Genomic DNA, 12409 nt, shown 5'->3' with positions numbered 1-12409 from the left:
GTAAACTCAGATGTTCTCATTGAGGGGTTTGTGAACATTACCCAGTGTGACGAACAATTTGGCATTGTGCACTATGACTATAATGCAGTTTAATCAATTGGGCATTGACACAGTTTGTTTTTCAGCTCGTCCTCCAGCACACCGATATGAAATGAAACAATGACTATGGTGCAGACCACCAACTTTAACTGAAAGGCACCAATTTAAGGAGGGTACAAAGGGACATGTGCCCTACACCTTTGGAAATTATATGAGATACTTTTGTAGGATGTGGGATGGCTGTCCCATATCCTACAAGTAAGTACACAGCCGAGTTGTAAAAGAGCTGTCAGATACTATTTATTGTTACTGTCAATTACAATTTAAAATTAATTAGAATCAGAACAGACTGCTTCATTTAGTTCTAGCCTGTAATAACAAAAAGAACTAGCACAAGCCTTCCCTGCAATCATTTCCCCACCATATTTATCATTACTGGGATAATTTGCTAAAATATATATTGCAAAATGCAGATCAGACTACAGCTGCATTCCAAAGCCTAGGCTGCAGCCAAGGTAGCACAGGTCCTCCATAGGAGTGTCCTATGAAGACTCCTCCTTAGTAGCCTATTGGTCACACAAATGGAGCAGTCCTAATGAGGCTGTGTGGTGACATCACCAGAGCAGCATGCAACTTGTGAGAGAACTGTTGGGAGAAAACGGAGCTTGTTGTATTTTTTGTTTGTTGATTTTATACTGGTAACAAAGACAAATTCAAGTATGTAAGCAACTGTTTTCTGTCATTTTCATGCCGTTGTTCACGCAGTTTGTGCGCAGAGAACTGTGGGTAACCAAAGGCCTGGAAGGACACTCTTCAATAGACAATGAAACAAAATCTCTATACTGAATATGTATATGATTATTCATGTTAATACTATTTGTTTTTGTGTTTTGACATATAAAATAAGAGATTTCAATACAATAAATGTAACTGATAGCCTATAAAATAATATGTCTGTATTGCTATATGTAGGCTTTAGCCTCCTGACACACTAGTCAGAGTAAATTTGCACCCCTGAGGATATGCATGTCCATATTATCTGAAATGGGTAGAGTTCGCAGTCCTTTTTATACACCAACATCTAAGCATTTTAGAGCACCAAAGTATTTGGACAATTGCCTCTGGTTATTTTTCAGTCATCTGTGTCATTACATTATTAGTTCATGCACAAAAGAGCTGATGAAAAATCAGCAACAAATCTAAAAATATATTCTTTCATTACGGAAAACTGCTGAGCAGATCATAATCACTAGCCAGCATGTAGGCATAGATGCATCAAAGTCAATCGTGAAGAAAGGAATTTGCCAGCATGGCCTAGAAAACCTATGGACAGTGAATCTATGGACAGATGGGACGAAGACTAGCATGTACCACAACAATGGAGTGAAGGAAATATGGAGAAAAAAAGAACTGCTCATGATCCAAAACAAACCACCTCATCTGTGAAGCATGGTGGCATGGTGACATGTCTGGCTGCCAGTGGAATTGGCTCACTTGTGTTTATTGATGAAGTGACTGCCAACGGCAACAGCAGGAGGATATATTCTGAAGTATACAGAAGTGTCTTAACTGCTCAGATCCAACCAAATGGTTCAAAACAAAGTTGTCAGCACTTCACCTTGCAGTAGGACAATGATCTGAAACATACAAGAACTGTCTTACAGAAGCAACTACAAAGATCTTTAGGGCAAAACATCTGAAAATGGTCTTCAATGGCAAAATCAATCATCTTACCAGAGCCTTACTGAGCATATACAGTATTTCATTATTGACAAGACTGAAAGTAAGGAACCTCTGAAACAAGCAGCAAGTAAAAACTGGTGCCTGGCAGAGCACCACCAAAGAAGATATCTAGCATGAGGTTAGGACTATGGGTCACAAACTTAGGGAGGGATCAATTGCAAAGGACTTGCATCCAACCGCTAAACATCTTAAGATAGGGTTCAACCAATATACATATAATATACCACTTATTATATATAAACAATATACCATATAAATGGAGCCAAAGCAACAAAAAACTGCTCAAATACAAATGGACTGCACTGTATGTGTTTAGTGTACATTTTAACTGCAATTAATAATTGCTTCTCACAGACTGATTACAGTTATCATCATTTTCATGCAGCCAGGTTTCTGTGCATACCCCCTGATGTTCAGTAATAGAAATCTAATCACTCAGACAGACAGATAAAATCAGAAGTGTCAGATATAGGTTCATTAATATCTACTATACTAGCAGAAAACCACCTGCCTCCTAAAAACACAGGATTTTTCCTAAACTCCAAAACTATATTCCCCACAGTGTTCGCAACCTCTGCGTTTCAGGGGGGGTTCTGCTCTCTGATGTGTCTGTGAGCCCAAAGCAGGAGTACCTCAGAGCTTAATGTTAGGGCCTACAGCTTTGTTCACAGGAAGAGATTCTATACAGTGTACTTGCCTCTCATTCTTATTGCTTTTTGCTTTTACACTGTTTAGCAACAGCTGTGTTCTTAACATAGCCTACACAGTGCAAAATGGGCTAATGCCTTTCCTCATGGTTTGGGCAAAACAACCCAAGTACGAAGTGTTCCTGTTTTGGTATGATGGCCTTTCTAGATATTTCTGGAACTATGAGAAACAGGGTTACATGAAAAGTTATAGTCAGATCTGAATTATGAGAAAATCATAGCATCACCAGAATATCACTGTCAACAACAGAACATGGGTTTTCCAGAATGCTATACCAGAGTGGCTATACTGTGTAGGATGATGCTAATCCCCACAGTTTTTGCAAACCCTGCCTGTCAGTGGGGAGTTCTGCTCTCTGATGTGCCTGTAAGTCCAAAGTAGGAGTGCCTCTGAGCTCAGCGTTGGGGCCAACAGCTTTGTTCACAGTGAGAGATTCTGTACAGTCTCCTCTCATCCTTATTGCTCTTCACTTTTAAACTGTTTAACAACAGCTGTGAATAAAGAGCCAGAGATCTTAACACAGCCAACACAGTGCAAAATGGGTTAATGCCTTCATTCACTGATAATACCCGTCCTCACAGTGTTTGCAAACTCCACCTGTCAGTGGGGGTTCTGCTCTCTGCTGTGTCTGTAAGCTCAATATAGGGGTACCTCACAGCTCATCGCTAGGGCCTACAGCTTTGTTCACTCAGAGTCTCTGAACAGAAAGTGAGTCTCCTCACCTCTTATTCTTATTGTGGTCTTCTTCTATGCTGTTTTGCAACAGCAGCGAATTAGCACAAGTAGCACAAGATTATAGCATATGTCCCCCAGTGTCTTTGCAAAAGAAACCAAGCATAAAGAGTTCCTGCTATGGTACCACAGCAGATAAAGGACAAAGATTTCCTAGAACTATGCAAAAAGTTGGTCCAGTCTGTATCACCAGAATATCACTGGAAACAACAGAATACAGGTTATTAGCGTGGAGTACAATACAAGGAGTGACTGTTCAGATTTAGCATGTGTGCATTAACATTTGAAAGCAGTATGGAATTGAAAGTTGCTTGTGATCCTGTGACATTTACAGGCTTTACTCTGCTCTTATTCACCCAGCTCTATTAGTATAGACGCATAGGCCTCGATAGAAGAACACACAAGCCAAGTTTCTTGTCCTTTGGGCTCCTCATAAGTGTTGGCACTCTCCTGATCATCAGCAACCATATGCAAACCGACAGCATTAACAGAAAGAAGAAAGAGATATGATGGAGATTGGAGATAAGAAGAGGGTTTCAGACAGACTAGAGTTTTCTGTTTCTTTTGTTTGCTCCTTCACTTTCTCTTTGCTTTCGATGGAAGCCTAATACAGAGAGTGAAGCAAATACGCAAGTGGATCAATCAGAGAAGATTACAGCATATGTCCTCCAGCACACCAACCAACATGGACCAAGCCTAAGCCAGTAAGCAACCATTATCTCCTTTAGAAATAAGCCTCGGCCAAAACACTGTACCCAATCCACACATGCCAATAATGTCTGTATGAAACTCACCAGGATGCAACATAACAATCTAGTTAGTTCCACAACAACAGTTTCAAAGCACAAGACATAAGAACTAGAAGTGAGTGACAACTTTTGTCATTATAGTGACTTGAAATGGACCTCAGATGAGTGGTATTGCCATCCACAACTGATTCAACCTCATATCTCATAAATCAAACATGCGCATGCGCTCACACACACACACACACACACACACACACACACACACACACACACACACACACACACACACACACACACACACACACACACAGAGTTGCCAATTAAGCCTGCAGCAAAAGCTCCACATGTGTGCATGAGCACCACTGCCAATGGATCAAACAGCAGCAGACCAGTTCTACATCATGCAACTGTACTTAGAAAGACAATTAATTAAGATCGTACATAGACAAGAGGACCTGTCTGCAGCAACGGAACAGGTGAGCAACTGCAATTGGGCAAGCAAGCACCTCTCGTCTCTCTCTCTCTGTGCAACTTATCCATCACAACCATATGTGTGAGTCTTTTGAACAGGCTCTTGGGACACAGTACACTACAGAGCAACACCTGTCAAGTTTGACAGCTGAAGAAGAAAGGGAAAAAAAGGAGAAAAAAAACTACACAGGTCCTGTTGGCCGACACTCACTCTCTCACTCACTCTCTCTCTCTCTCTCTCTCTCTCTCTCTCTCTCTCTCTCTCTCTCTCTCTCTCTCTCTCTCTTTAAGTGTTCAGCATTCAAAGTCAGCCGCAGTCACGCTAATGAAGAAAGGTCTGTATATTTAATCAAACGAGAGAGGGAGAGAGAGAGATAGATAGAGTAGAGAGAGAGAGAGAGAGCAAAAGAAAAAAGAAAGACGTACTAATGAAGCATGTCGGCAAGTGTGCAGCCGAGGAGATAGAACAGGACAGATTAAAAAAATAGAAAAGAAGAAGAGGAGAGGGAGATAGAGTGAAAGAGGGAGGGATCGAACAGAGAGAAAGAGAGTTAGTTTGAAGAGATGACAGAAAACTCACCGTTTGTTGCAGGTCGGGGATGCCTATGCGGACGACCAGCGTGTTGCCCTGGGGTTCCTCCATGGGGCCGGCCGGCGCTCGGCAACCGTCACCGTGGGAACGGCGGGAGCTGTCCCCCTGGCTGGCGGTGCTGGAGAGGCGGTGCAGCTCAGGCTGAGGCGGAGCGGGGCGAGAGTGGATGAGGCGAGGGAGCGAGAGATGAGGGAGAGAGAGAGGGAGGGAGAGGGGGAGGAAGGGGGCGGTAGACTCAGGCTGCTGGGGCTCAGGCTGGCGCTCACGCTGCTGCTCTGGACGCTGCTTTCGGGGCTGGGGAGGCTCATGTTTGCCTGCGCCCGCACTCACAGGCATGCTCTGTGTGTGTGGAGCTCCAACTGCATCGCCCTCTCACACACACGCACACATTCATACTCACGGCACTGCTCACACACACACACACGCGCGCGCGCGAACACACAGACACGAGGAGAAGTGGGAGGGGGGGGGGATTACAAAGGAAGAGGAGAGAAATGGAGTGACAGAGAGAAGAAAAAAATAAAAAAAGGTTAAAAGTCTGCCATAATAAGGGTTTCAACAACTGAAAGAAAACTGCAGGCTACAAACAATGAGAAACAATAACAAAGGATAACAAGATGAATTCTCAGTCAGCGATGCAGTACAAAATGCCATATTGCAGATTTATCTCTGGCTTGTCCGAATACTGCAAAGATAAAATATACAATGTAGAGAACAGTGCAGAATAGTGAGCAAAGACCTTCATGGAGAGGAAAGACAAACAAATAAGAAACCCTCAATCAGAGGAGAAGGCAAACCTATTGGTATTGATTTTATACTAACGTCATCTTCACAGTTCATTTTCTAAGCACCTGAAAGACATTTGATGTGGTTAGAAATTTACCGCTGGCATTTGTGAGAGTGAGAGAGAGAGAGAGAGTCAGTGTTTTATCAGGCTTGACCATATGTTTTGCTGCATCACTTGACAAGAATCACGACCCAACCAGTTCCCCTAAAGGAGAAATGCAACAAATGCAGCAAATTCAGAAACATTTTCTCTCACACAAACACCTTATAGAATGAGAACTTACAATGTGGGACGGCACTAAAACACACATGTCTTGCCTGAAAATAGATGATGCAGCATTACTGCTCTTTTACAATAATCAGTGGTACGTGCCACCCGACCGGGGTATAAACATAAACATCCTCAATCTGATTTTAGCCAAAATAACAACCCCTTCAAAGTTATGAGTTTTCTTACTTCTGAAGAAAAAGCACAGTCATATGAGAGTGGATGCATGCACAGCATAAGCCCTTCCCACTTTACTCTGATGATCAATGACTGACTTGATCATTCACAGTCGTTTCCATGAAAGACAGGAAATGAGACACCCTCACTACCACCTGATGGGAGCATGGGTGATACAGTTATACCCCATTTCAATTCCTTTTTTTTGTTATTTTTTTGTCTGTCCTATATCAAAATATCAAAAATGATACACGCTTACCGCCATTGACTGCCACAAAATCTCATACACATGTCCATCATATCAAAACCTCAAAACTCAATTTTTTCAGTTTTAATATTTTTATACCATTTGAATGCCAGCTGCCCTTTTTCTTTTGTGTGAACTTCATAATGGATCAATAGAATGGTAGAAAACATTGAACTCCTTAACAAACAGGCGCAAAGGTTTATTACTAGTAATAAACCTAAGATTTTAAGGGGGTTAACTGAAAATTGCACTAAATACAATGACAGAAATGTCATCATTTGTGTCCACATTTCACCTTCATCACAGCTTTCAGTTTTTTTTACAGCTTTACATTTGTCTTGCTTTATTCTTTTGAAAATAAACTGTGGAAATATATGAACACTAATGCAAGGGTGTCCAATCTTATCCATAAAGGGCAGGTTTGGCTGCAGGTTTTCCCTCATAAGAAGATGGAGCACACCTGTTTCCCCTTGTTTAATCACTTGTTTCAGTCTTCAAACTGCTGATCCTGCTTTGTTGGAATTAAAATCTACAGCCACGCTGGCCCTTTGTGGATAAGTTTGGGCACCCCTACTCTAAAGTATAAAAGAGGAAATATGTAGATGTTGCTTTGGATTGTTACAACTAATTATGATCTCAAAATAAATAAACTATTAAAAAAAGGTAAAGAAAAGTTAAGAGTAAAAACTAAATAACACGAACGGGAGCTGCTGTAACAGGCAACATGCACGCACGTGCATGCACACATACACAACTGCAATTTCCCCCTGGGATCAATAAAGGAATCTGAATCTGAATCTCAATTTTGTCAGTATTTAATGTATCCATGCTTTGTCTTTATTACAGATTCCATTCCTACTGAAAGACTTGCTTACATTTTTTAAAGAAACCTGCAGGGATGTTTTCCCATACTTCCAAAATTCAATCTGAAGAGTTGGTCACATTTTGTTCATCTCAAGATCCAAGTAATCCCAAACACATTCACTGATGTTGAGGTCTGGGTAGTTCATCCAATGTTCTGAGAACACCAGCAGCTTCTTTGTTTTCTTACTTACAGCATCTTGTCAGCTACACATGCTTTCAGACTCAGTGTTGAGTTGTCTTCTCACAGTGGAAGGATGGACCGCAGATAAGGATGGATAGATAATTTCAGATCTGTTGCAGGGGTGTCCAAGTCCAAGTTTATTTTTATAGCACTTATTACAACAGGCATGGTCCTAAACTAGCTTTACAGAAAAATCCGGGCCAAGCCCCCATAAGCAAGCCTATAGCAACAGTGGCAAGGAAAAACTTCAGAGCAAGAGAAAGAAACCTTGAGGGGAACCAAGACTTAAAAGGGGAACCCATCCTCCTCTGGTTGACACCGGATAGCAAACAACCTTGTATGGACCACTCAAAATTTCAGTGGTGTACCAGGTCTTGCATGGTTGTTATGAGTCACACTTTCTCTATATCTTTTAATCATTTTTATGTACTCCAGTATTGGAAACCCCTTTAAAACTGGGCTTTCTCCTTCCCAATGCAAGTAGATTTTGTTACATCTGATCTTATCATAAATGAAAAATGAATCTTAATGGTCATTTTGACTGGAAATGAAACAAGTTAAGGGTGGTCTCTGACTTCTGCACAGCACTACACATTAAAATGAAGCATCTTTTTCTTCTCCTATTAAGTTACTATTTCAGAGATATGCTTTTGTTTTTCTTCACAGTGATGACACTGCACATGTGTCTGAATGGAGTCTGAGTGGACCGCTGCAGCTGCCACTCTACAGAGGGGGTGTCCCCTCCCATTGATGTGATGACACTCATCTTCCTCTCTCCAGCCTGGATCAATAGGAATACCCTGCAGGCTCTCTCCATGTGCCCTTGTGCTTCTCTCTGCTGGGCAAAATCAGTTTCCCCATCCAACCCCCATCTCTCCATCACTCTACTCACTCACTCCATCAAACTTGCTCCAGTACTGAGAACAGCCAGTGCAGCAGACTCTCACTTTCATTACCTCTCTCTCTCTCTCTCTCTCTCTCTCTCTCTCTCTCTCTCTCTCTCCTTTCTCTCACCCTAATTCACTTTCTTTTCCTGAAATGGATCTCTCTATCTGTGTCCCATCAACGTAATGGTGATCTCTCTCTGTCTCCTTCCCTCTCTCACATGCTCTTTTCCCTCCCTTTCTCTGTCTATCACTCAGTCTCCATTCTTTCTAACCTATTTTCTAACCTATCATTTCAGTGTAATTCACACACACAGCTTGTCTCCTTATAGAGCAGCAATTAGAGACGGGCAAGAGACACAAAAACAAAACATTTTAAACTACAGCTGATACAACTGTTTAACCAGGAGAGAGAGAGAGAGAGAGAGAGAGAGAGAGAGGGTGGGGAGTTTCTGCTTTCTAAATCTGCTGGCTTCATTTACTATTAATTTCTGTTTTAAAATTTTATTTTCAATGACTTCTGATTTAAGCTTGAATGCTTAAATAAGCTTAAAATGGAAATTTCTTTTAAAGCATTTTCAAATTCTTTTTGAGCATTTCTCCTGCTGGGTTGGACATCACTGTAAACTTCCTCTAACCCATCTCATGCCTGTGTGGGTGTGTAAAAAAAAAGGGAATCGGGTCACTCTGTCATTTCATTTCAGCATTGTATCTCCCATTAGACCAGTATGCAGTGATCAAAATCAAGTCAAAATTCATTTATATAGTGCTTTTTACAGCAGAAGTTTTCACAAAGCAGTTTTACAGAAAAATCTGGGTCCACAAGCCAATTTTCTTCCTCACCACTGTCATCATTGAGCAAGCCAATAGTGACAGTGGCAAGGAAAAACTCCCTAAGAGCAAGAAGAAGAAACCTTGAAAGGGAACCAAGACCATCCCAGTACATCACTCCTGTTCTTATTTCTTTACTGAATTAGAAAACAGCAGCTGCCCTTTAAACTGTACGAACAATGCATGGAATAAAATCCTTTACTAACATGCATTAAAGTTAAAAACATTTTCTTTAAAAAAACAAAAAACCTCTATAAATTTACCATTTCAGAGCTTCAGACAGCAACAATATTTTAGTACTGCCTTCACACATGCGCCACATTAAAAGCGCTGCCCAGTATTGCAGATCGTTATTGTGTGCTTTCCAATGACATGTTTCAATTTTCCATGAGCTTCAAATTATGCAAAACACATTTGTTTTATCTGTACCAGAAGTGGCTCAAAGCTGCCAATAATGTAGGTTTTCACCTTTTGTTTTTACATCAGTCATGAATGAACTACATTGCTTTTGTGTATTTTGTTCTTGCGATGCAAACATCAAGATGTAAATATGCACTTTGTGCATTCTTGATCACAGCTCTGCATGGATGATATGAAAGACCTAACTAATTATGCAGGAACATCCTGCACACAGCTGCTGGTCTAATATGTGCTTAAAACCAGGCGGCCAGCTAGCTACCATTTGCCAACATTTGTGATGATCACTGCAAAAATGTTAGGATATTTTGGGATGACACTGAAACTGCTGCCTTAGGAAGTGAGTATTTTACCTTCAAACATGCTTAGTAAAACTGTCAATATGCTTTTTTTTATATACTTTTTCTTCAGTAACTGTCATAAAGTTATTTGTTATTCAGTTTCCTCGTGGAAAAGAAGGGTCACTTTCTTACACATTGTTTTGTTATGGGGCACAGGTAATCAAAGGTAACCAATAGCTTGAAAATTACAGTGTAATGTGCCTCCAATGTATTGTTGGCACAATGAGGCCTGCTGTATTGAAAAATTGTGTAAATCAGTAACATATATAGAGGGAAATAGAATAAAACTTTTTAAAATAAGCTTCTAAGCTTCGCACAGAACAGAGGAACATAACACTACCATTGCATTCAGCTGGGGATATCTTTGTGGACAGTGAGCCCCACAGACACATTATCAAGCTGAGACATTAATATCAGTTGAAATCCAGTCTCGTTATTTCAAACACTCTTTTAAGAAAGCCTCAGAAAGAGAGACTTTAGAAAGAAACTGTACAAGAAAGAATTTTCTCAAATGAAACACCAACCATAGTCTGTTTAAAAGTCTGTTTAAAAGTTTACTTGGCTTTCTCAGGAAGTGCCAATAAAGTCCACACAGAGTCACACAAACATGCACATAAGAAAGAGGTTTCATATATGCCGCCTGTGTCCAAGCATTGACTATTCACATACAAGACTGAGACTGGGACAGAAAAGTGAAGTAGATTGATGGCACCTAACCCAACACATCTGCTGATACAGGCTCACCTCCACCATCTGTTCACCGCACTGCACTATGAAGACAGAAGATCAACATTCATAGCAGTAAAATGGCATTTCACATTGTATGTGAGGTTTAAAGCTAATAACTAATTATAATTTTAAGAACCAGACCTGAGAGGTGCCATAGGTAGACTACTAATAAAGGCCTGAAGGATTTGCACAGCACTGCAACATGTCCAACACAACCGTCAATGACAGTGCAAGGAATAGAAAATATGGGTTGGGAGTTAATCAGCATAGTATAGGGAGAAATTTCTGATAGACAGATGAACACTTGGTCATACCGAAAAAAAAGCAGGTTACATACAATTTACATTGACTCAGAAACTGTGACATTATTCCATAGTGAACATTGTGCCCATATTCAGAAGTCAGGGACTAAGCTGGTGTCCTCTATAGAAAATGTAATGTGATTTCTGCTATCACTGCTTGTGGTAAACAGAATCTGGTCCCACTTTATATTAAGTGTCCCTAATAACTGTGTAATTACACATGAATAACATGCAACAAGAGTAACTACTGATTCAACATATACACATATACATATTACAGAAGTACAACCTATGTAACTACACACGTATATGAACATTAGTTTTGCTTCATGTTATTACACAAGTGTATGTTCTACACAGGAACTGAGTGGACAGTTCCCGTGTAGTTGTTGTGTAGGTACTGTGTAATAAAGGAGTGTTACATTTGAAAATAAGGGGACATTTGCTGTACTGTCACATACACAATGGTTTAAAGCTTAAGCTGGTTACAATGTCAGCACTAGCAACATAAATGCTAGCTATATGTAGTTCTGTAATCTATTTCTAAGTGACTAAATCATTAGTAGTTACATTGTTGTAACTACGTATGTTGTTCACATGTAACTACACAGTTACTAGAGACAATATAAAGTGGTGTCCAAATTTTTGATGTGAAGCTGATGTGATTTGCCATACAAGCCTCTGAATGTCACTGGATCCTTTGAATTAGGAGGTTCTTAACAAGCCAAAATATAAATATTGCTACACTGTTGTGCACATAAGTGGCATTGTGACACTAGCAACTTCACCAAAACAACCCACACAAACCAATAACTTCCATGGCCACAATTATATAAAACCAAAATGCAGACTGCTTCTACAAACATTTGTGAAAGAATGGGTCGCTCTCAGGGGCTCCAGCATGGTACCGTGATCGGATGCCACCTGTGCAACAAGTCCAGTCATGAAATTTCCTTGCTATTAAATATTCCGCAATCAACTGTCGGTGGTATAATAAAGTGGAAGCGATTGGGAATGACAGCAACTCAGCCACAAAGTGGTATGCCACATTAAATGACAGCGGGGTCAGCAGATGCTGAGGCATATAGTGTGCAGAGGTCACCAACTTTCTGCAGAATCAATTGCTACAGACCTCCAAACTTCATGTGGCCCTCAGATTAGCTCAAGAACAGTGTGTAGAGAGCTTCATGGAATGGGTATCCATGGCCGAGCAGCTGCATTCAAGCCTTACATCACCAGGCGCAATGCAAAGTGTCAAATGGATTCTAGAACAGTGGAGACATGTTCTCTGGAGTGATGAATCACGCTTCTCTGTCTGGCAAGCTGAAGAATGAGGGTTTGGCAGTTG

General features: G+C 40.7%; 1 protein-coding gene across 6 annotated transcripts in view; it reads right to left on the bottom strand.

Moving 5' to 3' along the window:
* shank3a (SH3 and multiple ankyrin repeat domains 3a) overlaps positions 1-5438 on the bottom strand; it is a 284439-nt gene extending 279001 nt beyond the window's left edge. For all 6 annotated transcript variants that reach the window (XR_001858864.2, XR_005130467.1, XM_037539957.1 and 3 more), the window contains exon 1: positions 5023-5438. Coding sequence is in view for 4 of the 6 variants with exons in the window: in XM_037539957.1 (XP_037395854.1) it covers positions 5023-5370 (348 nt within the window). In the remaining 2 variants the exon portion in view is untranslated. The remainder of the gene's footprint in view (positions 1-5022) is intronic.
* Positions 5439-12409: the final 6971 nt, after the last annotated feature.

Source organism: Pygocentrus nattereri, chromosome 7 (genome assembly GCF_015220715.1).
Source record: "Pygocentrus nattereri isolate fPygNat1 chromosome 7, fPygNat1.pri, whole genome shotgun sequence".
In the NCBI taxonomy this organism is placed as follows: domain Eukaryota; kingdom Metazoa; phylum Chordata; class Actinopteri; order Characiformes; family Serrasalmidae; genus Pygocentrus; species Pygocentrus nattereri.
The sequence above is the reverse complement of the archived record's forward strand: the minus strand, read 5'-3'. Positions and strand labels throughout refer to the sequence as shown.